The sequence below is a fragment of the Kryptolebias marmoratus genome, linkage group LG23 (genome assembly GCF_001649575.2).
Source record: "Kryptolebias marmoratus isolate JLee-2015 linkage group LG23, ASM164957v2, whole genome shotgun sequence".
Classification (NCBI taxonomy): Eukaryota; Metazoa; Chordata; class Actinopteri; order Cyprinodontiformes; family Rivulidae; genus Kryptolebias; species Kryptolebias marmoratus.
The window spans coordinates 11,339,843-11,359,210 of record NC_051452.1 but is presented as its reverse complement, the minus strand read 5'-3'; the positions used below and the strand labels follow the sequence as shown (position 1 = coordinate 11,359,210).

The window sequence follows — 19,368 nt, the reverse complement described above, 5'->3', positions numbered from 1 at the left end:
ACAATGCACCCGACCCCTTTGGCCCCTCCTATAGGTGGTGAGCCCATGGGAAGGGGGACCCACGTATCCTCTTCGGACTGTGCCCGGCCGGGCTCCATGGGTGAAAGCCCGGCCACCAGGCGCTCGCCAACGTGCCCCACCTCCAGGTCTGGCTCCAGAGTGGGGCCCCGGTGACCCGCGTCCGGGCGAGGGAACACTGTGTCCAATATTTTGACTCGTCATAAGGGGTCTTTGGCCTGCACTTCGTCGGGCCCCTCACCTAGGACCTGTCTGCCTTGGGTGACCCTGCTAGGGGCATGAAGCCCCTGACAGCATAGCTCTTAGGGTCATTGGGACACTCAAACCCCTCCACCACGATAAGGTGGCAGACATTGTTATTATAAAGGAGACAAACCAATCAGTGAGAAGCAGATAAACAATTTATTAGTGATTCAAAGCTACAACAAACCTCATATTTCCTGTTAAAATGACTCATTCAGATAGAGGTGTTAGTAAGTCACCCACACAGTGACGAACAGTTTCTTCCTGTCTGCCCTTCTCTTCTGTGACATCTTACTGTTCAGCTACACGTAAGCGATTTTGAACAGGGAAAAAAAAACAAAGTCTTTTTAATTAGCGCTCATAACGCTTCAATAAAACCCCTTATGCAGCCCACTTTACGCGGACCTCCGGATGCTTTTACTGACCTTGGAGGAGACTATTCTGTTGTCGGGGAACCTCTGCTGAATAAAAGCTTCGGTTCCTGGAGGAGGCTCCTTGTGGCTGATGTAAACCGTCCTGCTGTCCACGCAGTTCTCCTCGCCGACACACTGCAGGGCGGGGCAGGGGACCAAAAACAAACAAAAACTGGTTGAGAACCAAAAACGTGTTCACAGCACATGCTTACGATGCTTAGGCGATCATCAGGGACGTTAAATCTGACTTCATGAGACGTTGCAATGAATGAGTGAGTTCTCTTTTATGAATGAGGGGTTTTGTTGCCACGAAATGTTAGGAAACAAAAACTAACAGGGGTCTGAAAACAACTGATTACTTTGCTGTGATTAAAAAACTTCAAAAATAACAAATAAATGACTGATTTATGTAAAGCGCTACATACAGGACGGAGTCTTTTAGAGACAAAACATCAAACTAAATCAGAATTATTCAGTTTTTTATTCACCTTTCATACATCCTGTTAAATGGAAATGTTTTGTCAAGCATTCACGAACGGTTTAACAGCTTCGATAAGGTTACTATTGTGGTGAACGTTTGTTAGTCCAACTAAACTTGTGAAACTCGAGTCAGAAACAGCAGCAGCAGAAACTTGCTGTAGCACTTCCTGTGCTGCCCAGGGGCACTTTTGGCAAGGATGTACCCTCTGAAATAACCATGTAAAGCAAAACTAATGGTTTAAATAATGGTGCTTGTTGATTCAAGACGTAATTGCTCATCAATACAATCCAAGCAAACCCACTTCCATAGAGGGTTTTTAGGTAAAATGCTATTTTTATTATTATTATTTTATATAATTGTTTCACAGGCTTCACAAGAAGTGTCACAGCTGGCTCCTGCTGCTGCTGTTATAAGCACCTACATATGACAAAACAATAATATTTAAAAGATTGCGTAATGCAAAACTGACAGCAGCGTAAAAGCCCGTGAGATAGTGTTCCAACTTTCCAAACAGATGAACTCGTCTGTCCTGATAAACAGGTACCTTGTTGTGATTTCTTTCTTCTGGGTGGTGCAACTCCAGTGTAAAAATACACTTTCACTTGAAAAGCCTCGCTGTGACCTTTTTTTTACTACTGCAAGATCTGGTTAGCCTCCTCTTTAATGAACAAAATACGGGGCGCAACTGGAGTCCCCCGAACTCCCCATTCCCTCTCACTTCCTCCGCCTCCATCCCTTCGGCCCTGAAACGCTCTCCATTTACGATCATGTTCCTGCTGTCAGCTCAGGCCATCGCAACCAATAAAGCCAGTTAGGTTTCCGAACGGCCCGTCAACAGAAGCGCACAGAGGCAATTAGGCAGGCTAATGGGAGGTGACAGTAATCTGTGAGCGGTGAACGAGATCGAGACACACACAGAGCCCTGTTAGCTTGCCGCACTAAAACTGTTTCAACTGGGAGGCTATTTATATCCAGTGACCTCCAGCTTTTCATGATAGAGAGAGAGAAAAAATGATGGAGATTAAATTAAAAGTTAAACCAAAGGAAAACAGATCAATGGGTAAAAGATCGATGTCTTCCTCTAAGTGTGTCATGATGCCCGATTGAGAAAGAAGCTGCAGGAACAGATTTAACTTCTTATAAGTAGATTGTTTTTAACCAGTTTCAGACCAATGTTTAATTTCCACAGAAGGCTTAAATGAAAGCCAGATAGCTCACCAACTTGGTCGCCCCCACAGTGTGTTCCCATTTTCCTGCTCCTTTTTCTGCATACCTGAAGAACCTGAACCGAGTAATGCCTGGGGTACAATAACTAGTCAGAACATTTCGAGGAATAGTAACGCATAAGAGGATTCAGGATTATTTATTTTCTTTATTCGCCCAAAAGAAAGGGAGTCATTAGTGGCCACCGCCAAAGGCTCTTGTTTATCATCAGCAAAATGAACTGAAGGACTAATTTTAATGAGTTTCGCAGAAACTAATCACTGGCTGCACCTCTGCAACTCATTAACTTTTTGAGTCATCCTCATTAAGATGGCCGCCGCAGCAAAGCAACCATGGAAAACTCAAAAAAAAGCTTCAACTCAGCCAAGTTTTAACAGAAACTAAGCTAAGATCTGGTGTGGTGGTAGTTGAGAGTCGTCCCCAACTCGTCCTCTGAGCGCTACAGACGGTGCGACATCTTTGTTTAAGACCTCGCTTGTGTCAGCAAAAAATCTCTAGAGTTCTAGGGTTTTACTTCTTTATTATCCAACTGAGTATTTCGCAAACGTCTGCAGGAGACAATTCAAAGGGGTTTGTTTTGATTTTCTTTTCTACAGCGACGCTAAGGTGTGTGAAGCAGAGCTGATGGTGGTGACAGTGAGACTGAACAAGAATTGGCATGCCCCCCTCTTAGCCTGTAATGCAGTTTTATCGGTTTTCTCACCTCCTTCCATCTCCACCTCTTCACCACAACCTGAACGGCCTCAAAGCCGACAACCTCCCTCGCATCGATTATGTTGAGCTTTCATCCGGATTCCAGCTTTTTACATGAAAGCCCGTCTGCGTTTAATCAAATAAGAAGAGCATCATTACAAAATAAAAGCTGCGCTCGTAGAACAGAAACCGGCCGGGGCCTGAAGCCCTCGGATGTAACCGGAGACTATAAGCTATTCTGGACCGCGATAATAACTTTCAGCGGCGTTCCGCGTTTCAGGACGCGGCAGGTTTTAGAAGTGTATTTATAGTTGGAAGGGAAACATTTGTGGTCACGAGAGAAGGATGGAGAGAGCACAAAGGCTTTGTTTCTGTCTGTATCACTCCGCATCCACATCCACTTTCCTTACAGGGAAAGCAAAGGCGGCCCGTCGGGAATCGCGTGCTCATCTTTACGTCCCTGCATCACCAAACATGTCTGAGAGCAGACATACATGAACAACAGCACACTGTAGCCTCTTCTCCACAGGATATATTTAGACAAGACAACTTTATTGAACTCTTCTGACTGATACTGTGTGTTTTTATCTGGTGCATCAGTCTACCGTATCTGAGAGCAGAGGTAAATCTCCATATATGACGCTGATAAAACAAAACAACTGACAGCAGAAGTATTTTTATTACCTCCACCAAGGAGGTCATGTTTTTGGTAGCGTCCGTCTGTCTGTGTGCAGGATGAATTAAAAACGTTTTGAACGGATTTTCATGAAGTTTTCAGGAAACGTCAAACATGGTGCAAGGAACGAGGGATTAAATTTTGGTAATGATTCAGTCAAAGGTCAAAGCTCCAACTCTGCAGCTGTATAACAGGAACGTTAAACTACACAGCTGAACACCTCATGAGTCATGGGTGATCACTGTTGATTTCAAGGTGATGGGGCTCAAAGGTCAAGGTCACAGATGACTTCCGCCTTTCAAACAAACCAATGGGAAACAAAACCAGGAACAGAACCTCCTTGGTGGAGGAAACCAAAGAGTCACATGTAGGAGCAGAGGCAAGTTTTTAAACAAAGGGGTTACCTGTGACCTTTGACCCCACAAACCTTGAAATCCAACAGGCCTCATCTTTGACCCATGAGACGTCCAGCTGTGCAGTTTGACATTCCTGTTATACAGCTGCGGGCTGATCTGTGACCTTTAACTTAGACCGGATCACCACCAAAACCTAACCCCTCGTTCCTTCCACCATGTTTGACGTTTCCTGAAGATTTCATGAAAATCTGTTCGTAACTTTTTAAGTCATCTTGTCCACAGACAGACAGACACACAGACAGACAGATAGACAGACAGATGTTACTGAAAACATGACCTCCTTGGCGGAGGTCAGAGGGCACCATTTTATTTTTCCTGCATCAAAACGTCTGTGATAAATAAAATATACGATCAGGGAGTTTAAACAGTAATTTGAAGTGTTGAGACTTTTTTAGAGCGGGAAATAAAAACATACCTATCAAATGCTGGCAACACAAAAATATGAATCCAGCAGAATGTCAAATATTACAATAAAATACGCTTTATTGTCTCTTTAGAGAAATTAGTTCTAGATTCAGTGTTTAACTTACAAAAATGTCCATAAACAAACAAACTAATTAAGTCCTTTTAGAAAGGCATTTTGCATGATCCTCATTTGCCAAAAGATTTTAAATATAAACATTTTAAATAAAGTGTGAATATATTAGTTTTTAAAAGATTAGGTCTGAATTTTGGGATCCTGTAACTTCTTTAAAAACAGACTGTATGAAGAGTCTTACAAACCTTTCTGTGCCTGCGTGAGTTCACATTCAAGATGTTTATTATTAATATTCAGCAGCAATAATGAATGCTAAAAGACAGAAATAAAAAAAAAACAGGACAAAAGATCAAACGTGCATGACTAATAATTAAAACATTTTGTTCCGGATTTCATTTTAAACGTCTGAATATGCCTGCCTCTTTAAGAATAACACTCTGCTCTCTCTGCACCTGAATGCAACATCAGGGAGCCAAAAGGGGCTGAAGGCCGGCTGTGATTAGGACTAAAGTAAACAGGAACTGGACCAACCCACTCATAGAGTGCGCGCACACACACACGCACACACACACTTCCTGCAACAAGCCCTCCATCCACCCATAAAACCCACCTACACCACAGAGAGAGGAGAAACAGATTCAGGAAGATCAACTCTGAGACAGCCGATGTTACTCCCACCACTAACACGAACGGTTAATATCTAACCTGTTATAGATAAGCTCTTTGAAAGACCACAGTTTGGAGAAATGAACTAGTACTTGCGCAGACTAGTCAACAACTAGTCGAGAACAAAGTAGATTGCTGCCAGCTGAATTCAACTCCAACATTATTTTATAAACTTTTACACTGATGTCAGTTTTGCATTACATGGTTATTCTGGCAGAAAAAAAACTTCCTTCAGAGCAGGAAGTTTCCCAGTTTGCAGCAAAAGTGCTACAGCTAGCTGCTACAGTTGCGTTTTAGACTTGCAAATAACCATAAAGTTTGATGGAAATAACCTTTTTTTGATACTAAGTTTGAATTGGATGAATCAAAACCAGAAGTTGTTGGTATCCGATTTATTCCCTGTAAAGCCATAAGATTTGCAATTTAATATAAATTAGACCAAAAAAAAACAGAGATTTCAAATTACAGATTAAGCTCTTTATACTCCAAGTCTTTCTGTTCAAATCAGCCATTTGTGTCTTCGTTTTTTGCAAATAATTAGAGGTAAATAAGACTTTAAATCTCTTTGGCACAGTGCGATTGCATCAAGATTTATCCTCCAACGTTTTACCGGACTTGCTGTACGAAGCAGCAGCACCTGAACACAATTTGCGACACTGACATTGTGGCAGTGACACCGGAGCAAATGCAGCCCCAACGCCTGCCGAGTGTAGATAACATTCAGAGGACGCCGTGACTCGCGGAGAGGAAATCGCGGCAACAACACACACAAACCCATGTTTGCCTGCAGCTTCGCGGGGCTGCGTTGTTGCTCCTGCGGCGCTTTATCTCTCCCCGCAACAGGCGGCGCAGAAAACGAGCCTCGACAAAAGCCACAAGCGACCTGCTTTCAGTGATATGGCCTGCAGACAGACAGAGATGTGCCTTTCACACAACTGCTTCCTATCTCTGTGATGCCACTTAGCCACAGAGATAAGATAAAGCACACCTTCATTCCTAAATCAAAAGGCGCAACATAAAACGACGTGTGTGTTAACGGCACTAGATAGCACTTGGAGAAAAGGTTTCCAAAATGACTATGTGCGGTGTAAAAGTTCAACAAACAAATGAGCAAATGCTTCTTATTTGTTTTCTTGCACACAGGAGCGAGCTGGAGGCAATAAAATCTGCATTTCAGCATTAAACCTTTGCTGAATTTAAAGTTATCTCGATCTTGCTTTAAAAATGGGATCTCCAGCCTATCTGTGTCAGCGTGTGGGTGCGCGTGTTCGTGTCGCTCAAGTCGCAGATTAGAGACCAGCTGTGCTCCCCATCTGCCTCGTTCAGCCTCACCCAGGCTAACAGGCTCAACCAAATGAGATGATAATAAATCCTCATCATCCACCTATAAACACCACCCTTCAACCTTTAACCGAGGCAGTGTGCTCAGTGGAAACCAAAGTGTCTCAGGAAAGCAGGTTTGTGGTTAAAAAGCTCTGATTAGGACAGTGGGATAAAGTCAAAAACACCAAAACAAACTCTTGAAATGGCTTATTTTAACTTATTCTTTAAAAGGTAATCAAAAAGAAGCATTTAAACCTCAATTCTGTGTCCTTGACCCTGAATGCTTTGACCAAAACAGCCTTATTTCAGTCAGAGAACTGCACGATTGTAAAAGAAATACGACAGTTACTTAAACCGCTACACGGGGCATCATTGCCTCGCAAGAGGCAGGGCCGCAGGACTACTCTGCAGCAGAAAAGCTAACGTGGTTAAGCATTCCTGCAGGATGAGCACAAGTAGAAGTAGGTGGCCTCGATGCTCCTCCTCCTGGCAGCCAACGAGGAAACGGCGACTTGTGAACCCACAGTCTCCGCGCTCGTCACCAAATCACACAAACAAGGGCGAGACGGGAGAAAACAGCGCGCGTTCGCCTGGCACAAATGAGTATAACGTGTCCATAAATAATATACGCGCGTGCGCTTGCTTGTCTGCTTTTATTCCTCTCACACACGCAGAAGGCCTGATCACATGGGAGAAAAGTTTCTCACCAGTCGGCGCCTTTTATCATCGTCTTTACTCGTTTCTGAGTGGGAGAAACACAAACTGCATCATAAATCTGCACCTTAGTGTCCCACCTACATAGAAACCAAGAATAGAAAAAGAAAACACTTCTATTTTTAGCGCACCGCCACTGATGACCGCTACTTTCACTTAAATACTAAATTAGGACATTTAAGACTCCAATGAGAAATGTAAATAGAAAATAAGATGTGTGGGATTGACTGTTATGATGGTTCTTATTTTGTTTTTAAGCCTCTGACCACAGTTTGACTTCCTGTCTGATTTTCTAGAATCAAATAAACGCAACGTTGAACGCAGAAAGCAGTTATTTTAGTAGATAACTTGACCTACAGCCACGGCCTTCAATAATAATAATAAAAGAAAAAAGTAGGGATCACAGCATTTCTTGTAAACTCCCTTAAATTGAAAACTAAATTTGTCTTTTCAGATGAAGCAATCAAACGTACAGAACAAGAAAAATCGTATTTTGCATCAAATTTGAGCATTTTGTTAAACTGAAATGCCACCTAGACGTTTAGATTCTCTGGAAGAAATCTGTACGTGACCAAAACCTAGCTTGCTGCTTTGTTTGCAGTTGACTAAATTGAAGGAAAAACATCTTTGTATTATAAAAACTAAAGACTAAGAAAAAAAAAGAGTGTAAATGGCAGAGCAGGAAAATCTCTGAAGAGCATTTGTCAACAGAAATAGACATTTACCTGCTTCCATTTACCGATGTGGGTCTGGAGACTTCTCTACAGCCAAGTGTGTGACTTTATTTTATAGTTTTAGAAGTACTGTGTAGCTTATTTTTCTAAATAAATCCCATTATTTTTATTGATTATTGCTGCACCACAATTTTTGATAAACGTCTGAGGAACTGGAGTAAGCAGAGGAGGGGGGAAATCTCTGTGCTTCTGTCAGAAACACTTGTTAACCTAGTTTGCCCAGGCCTTTCAGCTGACTAGTCCACTCTTTGAGTGACCTCAAAGTCCAAATATTCAGTGTTCTTCACCACCACACTCGATAACAGAGGTCCGATGCGTAGCAGGAGTCAGCGAGCAAACAGACGAGTCACTGTGCGTCTCCTCAGAGCCGGACAAAAGACCATTGTTGTGGATTTCCTGCACGCAAGAAGTCATTCTCTGGATGTGGCAGGAATGAACTTACACTTGCCTCATTGTGTGAGCGAAACAGAGAGTGGAAGGGAGTGCCAACGGTGGTCACATGACCCCCACCCCCCCACCCCTCTCCACATGACTCGACTCAACGCTCCAGTCGCATCATATGAGCGTGAGTCGTCGCGAGGGTTTCGCCGTTTAAGAAGAACCACGGAGGATTTCAGAGCCGCGGTGGTGTCGGTCAGCTGATTCAGCTTGTGACATCGGGATGACCATAGATGCTAACATACATCGTTTTTGTTGTTTTTGATGCTGTTTAAGTCTCAAGTCATCCCTGATTACTTTTTTTCCCCCTTCCAAGCAGCCAGAGTTTCTTGTAATCCCTTGAACTTGATTACTATTAATTTAGGCCTTCTGAAGTTTTGTTTAAGATCTTCAGCTGCTTTTTCACTGACTTGTAACCTGTCCAGAGTGTACCCCGTCTCACCCACAACAACCAACGGAGACAGGCACCAGCTACACCACGACCTAGAAAGGAAAAAGTGGGTATAGAAAACAGACATATGGATGCTTTATTCTAATTTTTAGTCCAGAACGTGACCATTCTCAGAGAAATGTTTATTTGTTACCAATGGGATCATTCAGAAACTCCTAAACTCGAGGGATAAATAAGTGTTTTTGTACTGACGCTTAGCATAAAAACCTGAAAAACAGGATCTTTTTCCGGCCACTGTGTTTATTTTTAGACCTAATATTACATTTCTGTCCTCAACTTGCCTCATTTTTTTAAAGCACACACTCCGCAATCTGCTGTCATGGTCAAGTACTTAACAAAGGAGTTAAAAAAGCAGCTTTCAGAAAGCACGGAGAGCTATTGATCGAGAACGCTTTAAAAGATTATTGTTAGGATGTAAGGTTTTTGTATTATGTTTTGTCTTCATATTTCAGTTCGAGTTTGTTTGTTATTTAGTTGTCTCTTCCCTGTGCCTCAGCCACCATTCACTTCTCCTCAGTCACACTCTCTCTCCTCCCTTTTCTCACCCATCTACACCTGCCTCTAGCTCCTTAATCTTCTCACCTGTGCCCACTTCCACTAATCACCCTCTGCCTTTAAAAACCCGGTCACTTCTCTCACTATCCGCTGGTTCATTGTCATTCTTTGCCTCCCTGATGTGCCATCCTTCCGTTTGCTCGTGCCTTCTCGTCTCCCAGTGGTTTCTCTTGTCAGAGGTCTGTTCATGTTTTGTTTAGATAATGTTTTTGTATTTAGTCTAGGTTTTGCCACGTCAGCCTTTGTTTTGGGTTTGCCTTTTATTTCTAAATAAATTTAGTTTTTTTTAACAACATGAGTCTGCGCTCAGGGTTCGCCTCCTTCCACCCCGTTCATGACAATTACAAGAAAGTTTGGCTAATTGGAAGCAAAGCATGAACGCATTAAGGGTGGGTTTGAACTTTTTGGACAGTACTGTAAACAAGAAATGCCTCACTACCACTGACACAATAATAAAAAAAAAAATATCAGAACAAGGTGAAGAAGAGCATCCCCGAGCCTCAGACTCTTTTGTTGTCACACAGGACAAAACTCAGTCTGATGAAGCTGCGTTAGTCCACTGAATTCAAGATTACATCAAAGGGCTGACTGGCTTAGCACACTTTGCTTCATCTAACGATCATAAAGATGAAGTACAGGAAAACGTAACATGAACTGTCTGATAAACATGCCTGTAAACGTCGACTCACCCAGCTACAAAGGCCTTCCAGGCAAAGTCAAACAATGCACTCAGATAATTAGCAAGCAACCGGCAGTCCTGTGGGGTTTCCGTATTTACATTTTTTTCTCTCGACACCGTTTAAATTATTGATAAATGCCAACATGTACAGCTGGATGCACTGAATGTAATTAGGAAAAACAGACTTGCTTACAGTTGATGTTGTGTAAAATGAAAAATTCAAGCCCTGAGGTGGAGGAAACTGTTCAAGACAGGATCGCTGGACAGGAAGTACGGCGGTACTCGTCATTAATTTTGATCACAACAAGCTAGTTGTAGCTCGTGTCAATAACCCCCCCAAAAAAAGCTTCAGGAAGATGGTTGGGACCATCAACGGGGCTCTTGGGTTTGTGCAGGGTTAAACTGACTGACTAGAGAAGAAAAGCTTTGACCTGGGAGGTAACCAACCAACCAACGATCACTTTGAGTCACTTTTAGAGTTCGTTTGAGGATGTAGGTGAACGTCATCAAAAAAGAATCATCAAAAGAAAAAAACAAATCGAAGCGTTACCGTTAATATCTGATACCAATACTCTTAGGAATATACAGAATAAGGACCGGCTTACTGCTATTTGTCTGCTTGACCGTCCATTTAAGAATCCAGTGTGATGTACATTTATTCGTTTTAACCAACCAGCAAAGCTGAAGTATAAAACAACAGACCCCTGAGTCAAACGCTGCGAAGAAGCTGGATCTGAAAACAGAAAGAACACAAGCGCATCGACGACGTTGGGCACCCAAAACACGTAAAACATGTCCACCCTTTAATGCTGCTTTCACACAGGATGGGTTTTTTTTGGGCTTCCAGGTCGACTTCACCCTGAACAGGCGGTGATACGGGAGTATTTTGGTGCGCTGGGTAAAGCCTCATGAAAACGAAAACCAGCTTCAGACTGCTGATCGCTCTCATGGAAGCTGGGAACGTTTGTCGCACTGTGTCCCGCGGTGGTTTTAACAAAACTAGCAGCCACGTAAACTTTGACAACTCTGACTGCTGTACTAAAACGACTTACTATGTTCTATAAGAGGCCTAAACCCACAAAACAATGAGCAGAACATTGGTAGAATAATGGGTGGTGTCTTTCTTGACATAAATAAATATAAATTACACCTTAAAATGAAGACAAAAAACTAGCACTTTAGGAATTTATCTAAAAGCAACAAAAAAAAACTTGACTCATATGACTTGTTTTGACTTGCATTGTCTGCTTATCTAAATAGGTCATCTATTTGTCTGAGTAAATATGCTGTGAGGGATTAAATATCACCTGGTTAAAGTACTAAAAACACAAAAGCTTCAACACGCCTGCTTTCTAGGTTACTGCTATCTTCATGAAACTATTCACCTGCCGAGCAAAACCACAGAGGGGGGAGGACTGGGAAAGAAAGGAATAAGGCAGAAAGGTGTGGGGGGGTTGGGGGTGAAAGCCTTACCTGAATGAGTTTCTTCATTCTTTATGAGCTCAGCAACCTGATTATTTTCTGTCAGCTAGAGCCGCTGCCATGTTGCGGTCCGTTTCCTTTATCGAGGCCTCACTCTGCCTGGCTGCTCAGATCTCCATCTTTCCTGTCTGCGTACCAGCCTGAGCCAATTTCCAATTGGTCTACCCTCTAAGTTTGTCTCGCTGCTTCAGACTCCAGGGATTTTATGTCCGTCACATGATAATCAACCGATTAAAAGAAAAAAAAAAAAAAAAGCAGCCAAATTCCACTTTTGGTAACTGGAGCTGATAAATACCAAGTCGAGTGATGTGGGACAGAACGGCAAGCTAATGACATCACTCAAAAGCAAAATGTTAGGGAACGATAACTGCTTTTTTTTTTCAACTTTATTTATAATAAACAGCTTTGCCATTTTTAAAATCAATCAGTGTGACATCACAGCAAAAGATAAAGAGAGTAAGGAACTCCGACTAAGAGTTCCCAAAACTGCTTTGATGATTCAATCTCCGTGGGAAAAGTGGAAACTACAACAAAACGGTGGGGGGGGGGATGAGGAGAGCCTAACAGTAACATGTGACCCACATAAGACTGATCACCTGATGTGAAGCAAAGGAAAAGGTTGTCTCTAAAATGAAATCACAGGAACAGTCTGCAGGAGATGAAGCTCCGAGCTTGAGAATAGAAGTGCTGAAATGTAAAGCTGCCGTTGCACTCACAACAATAAAATAAAAAGATGATTATCAACATGTTTTGTTTTTTTTTTTGTTTCTGATCATACTGTTTCACACAGCTGCAGCAGCAGGGCAAAAATAATTAGGCTGCCTGCTGGCGTCTGGCTTTTTAGTCCAGTGAGAAACGGCTTAATCAAAGTTTTACAAAAAAAAAAAAACTAAACAGAAGTTGTGAGTATTTACTGTCCTGTTTAAGGTAAAGATCTGCCACCATCTCTGATCCAGGTGTACATTAAAGCTCCAATAAAGCTGGAAAACCAATTAATTGGCTAGTGACCAGAAATCGGACAAGCTTCAGCTTCATCAGGTTTGATCGGTGACCAAACAATCCCAACACACAAAAATCCTTTTTTTTTCTTGTCTACTCTGTGAAGTGGCTGGTTTTTCACATCTTAGCATCTGTGAGGTGTTACAATGAAGTCAGAGAAAGCACATGAGGTGTCAGAGGAGACTAAAAAGAAACAACAACTTTCTATAAAAAAAAGTCGTTTTACTGCTCCTTGATAGGACCAGCTGCCATTTAAACTGGTCAGCAGGTTTATCACTAAGATTATCAACTTGTAATTTAATATTTTACCAATCTAACACATTTAACAGTAAAAAAGAAGGAACGTTACTGTAGATATTATGTTGGGACACATGTAATTTCTTTTTATTAAAAAAAAAATCCATCACACGGTCCAAATTTACACTTTAAGGTGCGCAAAACTGATAAGATAAGAACGTTAAAAAGCTGTAATCTGGTTTATAAATAGCGCTTTCTGCAATTCTTTTTTAGTTGGGTATAATTTGTACAAATATCTCACTCCAATAGGCCGGAGGATATTGTTTGTAGATTTCCACTGACAGAAAGAGAGATAGCTCTGTCACTTTGGGCTGTTTTGGAGACAATGTACAAGTTTTAAACTAACCTGTGAGTTAGGAAAACATGTATGCTATATGTTAACTACAGCTCTTAAGAGAGAAATCAGAATAGTCTAAAATTGGAATGAACTGGCCTAGAAAAGGATGCTTCTGTACAAAATGCCCGATTTTCTCAGTAGGGGTTATTTGGATATTTATTGGCTGAAATGGGTGAACTGCAATAAACAATATTACAAAGTACTCATTTGTTGACATGGTTTTCAATATTTAGCAACTTTTCCTTGATTTTTCAGAGAAACACAAGCCATCGAGTTATCTCCATTACGAGGATCCTTTGGGGAAGTAAACATATTGCAATAAATAAATGGCTCTGTCACAATAAAAATAAGCTTTTGAGACAGTAGTGGATGTCCTGAACTTGCCCTTTACCTTCCATTTGCTGCTTCATTCATTGATTTTATTTTAACTAAGAATAACTTCAAACCTTGTCAAATTCATGTGGAAAAACACCACTTTGCTCCCGAGTCTGTGTCTCACCTTGTACTGCACATTAGTTCAGGTGATTAAAAGAAAAAGAGTAAAAAAAAAAGAAGCACTCTAGGGTTGCAAATTTACTGGTGGCCTCTTCTGTTTGTGGCAATTACGCTCAAATATTTATGCTGCGATTATTTATTCATGTTAAAATGCCGAATGTAGCTTTAAGCGATTCAGTTTGTCATTTAGGTTTGCCTTGAGTAATGCTGCACTCAAAGATAAATATTTATGTGGTTCCATTACTTACATCATCCTCGTCCCGCTTTGATTGCACTCCTCTGCTACAGTAAAGCTATTTCTACCGACACGTTTTATAGAGGTGCTTTTGAGAATCTGCTGCTACTCCAAACTGAGAAGCATCCAATTACTCTTTTTTTTCTTACATTTTGTGTACATCGCATGATGCAAGACAATTTTTCCATCCCTGACACGCAGGACTAACCGCAGCTGCGTAAAACTCCGAATAAATCCAGCTCTTTTTGGCTCTAGTTGCTGTGGGGGGTTTTTAAGCTCGGTTCGTGCTACTGTTTTCTGGCAGACGGTCAGAAAGGTTAGAGAGGATCGCAGTCATCTGTTTCATGGTGGCTGCCAAAGTGCATTGACGATGTTACGGAACAATCAATGCTGTAGAGAATCCACTCGAGCACTCTGTAGATTCAGCCTATTACGGACTATTGTTGCAGCATGCATATGACCGTGTATCATCAGTACTTCCAGGCAACAACATTATTACTAATTTAGATTTTGTTACCTAGCTACAAATGAATCTTAAAAAGCAACTATGAGAGAACTGAAGCCTGCTCAGTAACGTTGACAAGAGTGTCTATTCTGCTATGATGCCATGTATGTATTGGTTTTACACAAGCCTATAGCACCAGGGTGAGTACCTGGTGCCAGGCAGCTTTCATTTATCGGAGAGGGTCGACAAGGTTTTGGAGCTGGTGGGTGGCGGGAGGGTGGCGTCCGGTTGGCCTGCTGCGAGCCGTCGGTCACTGGTTCCCGTTTGGTTTGGCGGAGAGTCTCATTGGCGCCAAAGACAACGACGTCCTGGGCCGCCGAGCCGAAGTTCCCACCTGACCGGAGAAGAGCAAACCCTAACAAAACGGCCACTCCGAACCCCATTACAACTTCTCACACACAAAAATACAAACAAAAAAAAAAAAAAGAGTTTTTGGTGATTTCAGAGAGAAACTGCCCGCTTTCCCCCAAAAGGTACGAGAGCTTTGTTCTAGCTCCGCCCACTCCTAATGACCTGATTGGATTCCAGCCTGGAGAGATGAGAATTTGAAGCTTTCCTCTCTTCTGTTCTTTTCCACTAAAGAAAACTTCAGATTATCTGGTGGCGGTTTAGCTGCTCAGGGTTACAGCTTAGTCTCAACTCTGCTTCTGGTTATTGTGATACATATATTTTTTATCTTGAACCGTTTTCCACTCAGACACTGAAATCTGTGTAATCTTCAAGTTGTCATGATGGCAATGGTGAGCAAAGAACTTCATAAACAGAAACAAACCTGAGCCCCTAACAGAGAGTGGCTTTCGCCGCCCTCGCGGGACAAATCAATCCAGGCTCTCTGGGAGTTCAGACCTGGCCGCGCAATCTTGAATGTCAAAGCAACGCGGTCGACAGTCCGCCAAGTTCAGCAGGAGTCGCTCATACAACGGAGATTTGTTGCCGTCTGCTGTCAGACTTTACAAAATGTGTGAGAGGAAGCAGAGGGTTAGGGTGACTGGTAACTCTAAATTGTCCCTAAGTGTGAGTGAAAGCGTGAATGGTTGCTTGTCTCATTTGTCTCCATGTGTCCCTGTGATGGACTTGCGAGCTGCCCAGGTAGTCCACCCGCATCTTGCACAGTGACTGCTTGGACCCAGAAAGGAAAAAGCATGTAAAGAAAACGGACGGATGGATGAATATATCTCTGATTCTTTCCTGGTTTCATGGTGAAACTGAGACAGGTGGGACACAAACATGCTACAATAAGAAACAAATCTCCAACAGCTCACAGGATAAACTGTTCTGGCTGTCATTACTGCAGGAAAATAATTTCCCTATCATAAAAACTAGCAACCTCTGAACAAAACCTAAATAAAAAATGACGATTTCAAAAAGCAATCTTATTGGCGTTATAATACATCCTAAAACTGCTCATCACAAGCAGTTCATTACTAATTCATTCGAAAACTAATGTCCATATGAAGCTTTATGTGGGGTATTTACTACCAGCTACTCAGACTGTCTGCTAACGTCAAAGACAAACAAACAAAAGGGGGGAGGAAAAAAAAAAAAAGAGTGAGACAATGCGGCTAAACGAAAGGTGTGGGGTTAATGTCTGTGGAAAAAGGGGTGCTCGCTCTATTACTGGGAAGAGTTTGCTCCAGGAGAGTCCACGAGTCATCACTCCCTCAAATGTGGGGAACATTAAGGTATACCTGCCCACATCAGCACTTTTAACTGGCAATATTATTATGATGACCCAAGTTCAAAAACCCATCTCTCTGTGTATTGGTCTCTCTCTTTGGATAGAGTCCTCTGTGCACCATTAACTCAGGGCAATCCATCATCTGTCTCCTTGTTCACTGGGCTGTAATATATTGGTAATATTAGTCTACCGACTCTGATATGAGCATTACTTTCTTCCTCAGTTACTGCTTAGGCGGCGCGATTACGAGCCGAACTGTTTAACGGCTGCAAAAAACGTTTAATTACTTAAATAACGCAAGAATAAAAGCCAGGCTCCGTTTAATCTTGTCGCGTACAACCATGAGTTATTGGTGGTTTTGGTCAATGTCAGGCCCGCTTTATGTCGAAAAGCACATTTAAAGACAGCAAGCAACCAAACAAATACAAACAGGAAGTAAATTTAATAACCTGGCCTGAGTGACACAAACAGCAAACAATAAGGTCTTAAACTTACGGCTAAAATAAACAGAGAGCCGCTGCAAAGAAGCAACGCTGGGCACCTGTCAGGAGTCAAGCTGACTGTTTAACTCCACTACAAGATCATGTGATGTTTATGTTCGTGATTAATACTGTTTTTTAAACAAAAATTTCCCCCCTAAAAGATTGATACACTGCGACACTGCTAAACACAAATCAGATCTGATCGTGAAATGGAAACAATTGATGATTTTCTTTCATGACCTCCATTTTGAGGAGATACTTTCGAGATCTGATGAGTGTCGTATTAATCTCCTGTATTGGGTTAATTGTATTACTGTCATGTTTTGTTTTGTTTTTCCTGATGAGGGTGATCAGCAACAAGCAACAAGTGAAGTGGTGAAACAATCCCGAAACCGAGTGGCTTAGTGGGAGTCAGTAAACCCTTTAGGTAAAGAGGCTAACCCCTGTGCACTTTGTGGCTTGCAGACAGAATGGATCAGCAGGTGTTTAATGATTAGCATGAAGCTAAGAGGAGACCTGCTGAAGCTGGTGTACACGGCTACGCTTCAAAGGCCACTTTACAGCTTCGCAGACATCACGACTGCCCTTAGAACAGGAGCAAAATCAGACAAAAATGTCTCTTTCTTGTAGATCTTGGACAGTTTGCAGCGTAATCCTAATCAGCTGCAGCCATGTGATCCAAATGACTGTGATTAAAGGATTCATTAGTTTCTGCATTTAAAGTAATTTTAACTTGTGCACCGTATGTTCTTTTTCAAACGGGGCTCCTTTGGAGTTCCCCGTAGCCACCCCCGGGTGTCCCCCAAACCCCACGGAGAGCAGCCCTGCTGCAGACAATTCAATAAGCTGCACAGACATCCGTCTGCATTGTGCACCAGTCCGCCCATGAATTATTCACAACCAGACGGAGCCAAAGAGTTCATGCGATCCGCTGGCCTCTGCGTCACCTAAATACTACAGTACTACTCCTCCCTGCTCACAAGCGCTCAGTAACAAGTGCTTTACCATCAGCAGCAACTAGTCATCCATCTGAAAGCTTTATTCGTGCCTCATACGTGCAGGTCGGTTGAGAAACTTACTGTGCAGCCTGGACAGTAAAGGACAAAGCACACCAGGTGGAACAGAAGCATTGGATTTGAAAGCAAACTGGATTAAGTGGATGAAGATCTAGTGAACACCAGTAACCCTTTAATCCACAGGGCGATGGCAGGAAGCCAGAGCGAAAGGAGAGGCACTTCCTGTCCAGAATGCTGCGCAGAGAGGCACAACGAAAACTGGCCCCCCGACGAGACATCAAATCCCGCATCTGGTTTGTATCGCCCGCCTTGGATTAATGGCGGTAGAGCGGCTTCCGCAACCGCGCCTCCGTGGGTACACGACATACAGCAGGACAACGTGAAACAATCCTGTTTGCACGAGCAGAGGGGAGGTTTCATTCATATTTGGTTCTGCAAAGTCACAGGGCTAATTTTACGCTCAACTCATGAAGGCAGACACTTATTTTTGTGAATAAAGATATTAAAGACACTCTAAAAGCAAACAAAAAAGTAACTGAACAGCTGAATATATGTTATGATGACTAAATAAAAGAAAAGACTCATTCACAGTAAAGGATTTATTACATTTTCTTATACTTGTCTGATGGGGCGGGTTAAAAAAAACGATTTTTAATTCTAATTCTAAGCTGCAACAGACAAATGACATTACCAGTTTTATATTTTCTATAACTGAAGTATATATATAATAAGTATTCTCTCTCTTGTGTGCATTTATGGACCTGAGTCATGTTATTAATTTGTCTGAGGAATCAATAATTAGCTGCATGAATGTATAGATAATAAAATTGAGGCTAATTTCATTTGTGACATTTTTTGACATTTCCTAAGAGTGAAAGCGAAGTTCTGCTTGGATGAACGGGTCCTTCACGTGTGCTCGAAGTAAAAACTTTTATAAAAGAACGAGACGTCGGCGTCAGGGTTCGGTAGAGCTAACAGCAGGAAGGACGTTTTCCCTGAAGAACGTCCAAAAAGGACGAGACTGGAGGTTTTCATGTTTGGACGGGAGCTCTTCGCTGCGGTTACATGTCGTCCTCCTTCAGCCTAACCTCAAGAGACAGGCACAAAACTTACAGTCCCGCTGCGGTTTATGTAACATCTTCTGGTTATAAAATGATCTGAGATGGCGGCCTCTGGAGAAGACTGGTTTTCAGCTGGTAGGTTAATCAGAGAACGCAGCAACAAAATCAGTTTTCGTCTCCTTTACGGTCACTTCCTGCCCGTCAGAGACAGATTTCCGTGACCAATTTAAAGGGCCTCTTTTGCAGGTGCCGTTTTGGTCGCATCCATAAAAACGATCCTCGGCGCGGTTAACTTTCCACGCGGGTGTTTTTGCTTGCTTTGGCGGGACGAAACCACGACGCGCTGGCACAACGGCTTTTCTGCAGGCTCGTCCTCTGGAGGGAAAGCTGGAAAGGTTTGTGTTGTGAAAAACAAAGAAGAAAAACCAAGACAGTATGTCGGATTAAAAAAAGAAGAAAGAGATTAAGAACTTCTTTTGGCAGCTTTTTGTCTTTTTACAAGGGCTGCTCGTCACTGCTGTGATCTGCGATGTCAGCGCATTTCAACGGATCCCCAACGGCCTAAATGGACGCAGTAAG

General features: G+C 42.4%; 1 protein-coding gene across 3 annotated transcripts in view; it reads right to left on the bottom strand.

Moving 5' to 3' along the window:
• The window catches only part of atp11a (ATPase phospholipid transporting 11A), a 42,343-nt gene that overhangs the window by 21,384 nt on the left and 1,591 nt on the right, over positions 1–19,368 (bottom strand). For all 3 annotated transcript variants that reach the window (XM_017430062.3, XM_017430064.3, XM_017430068.3), the window contains exon 2: positions 687–809. In XM_017430062.3, coding sequence (XP_017285551.1) covers positions 687–809 — 123 coding nt within the window. The remainder of the gene's footprint in view (positions 1–686; positions 810–19,368) is intronic.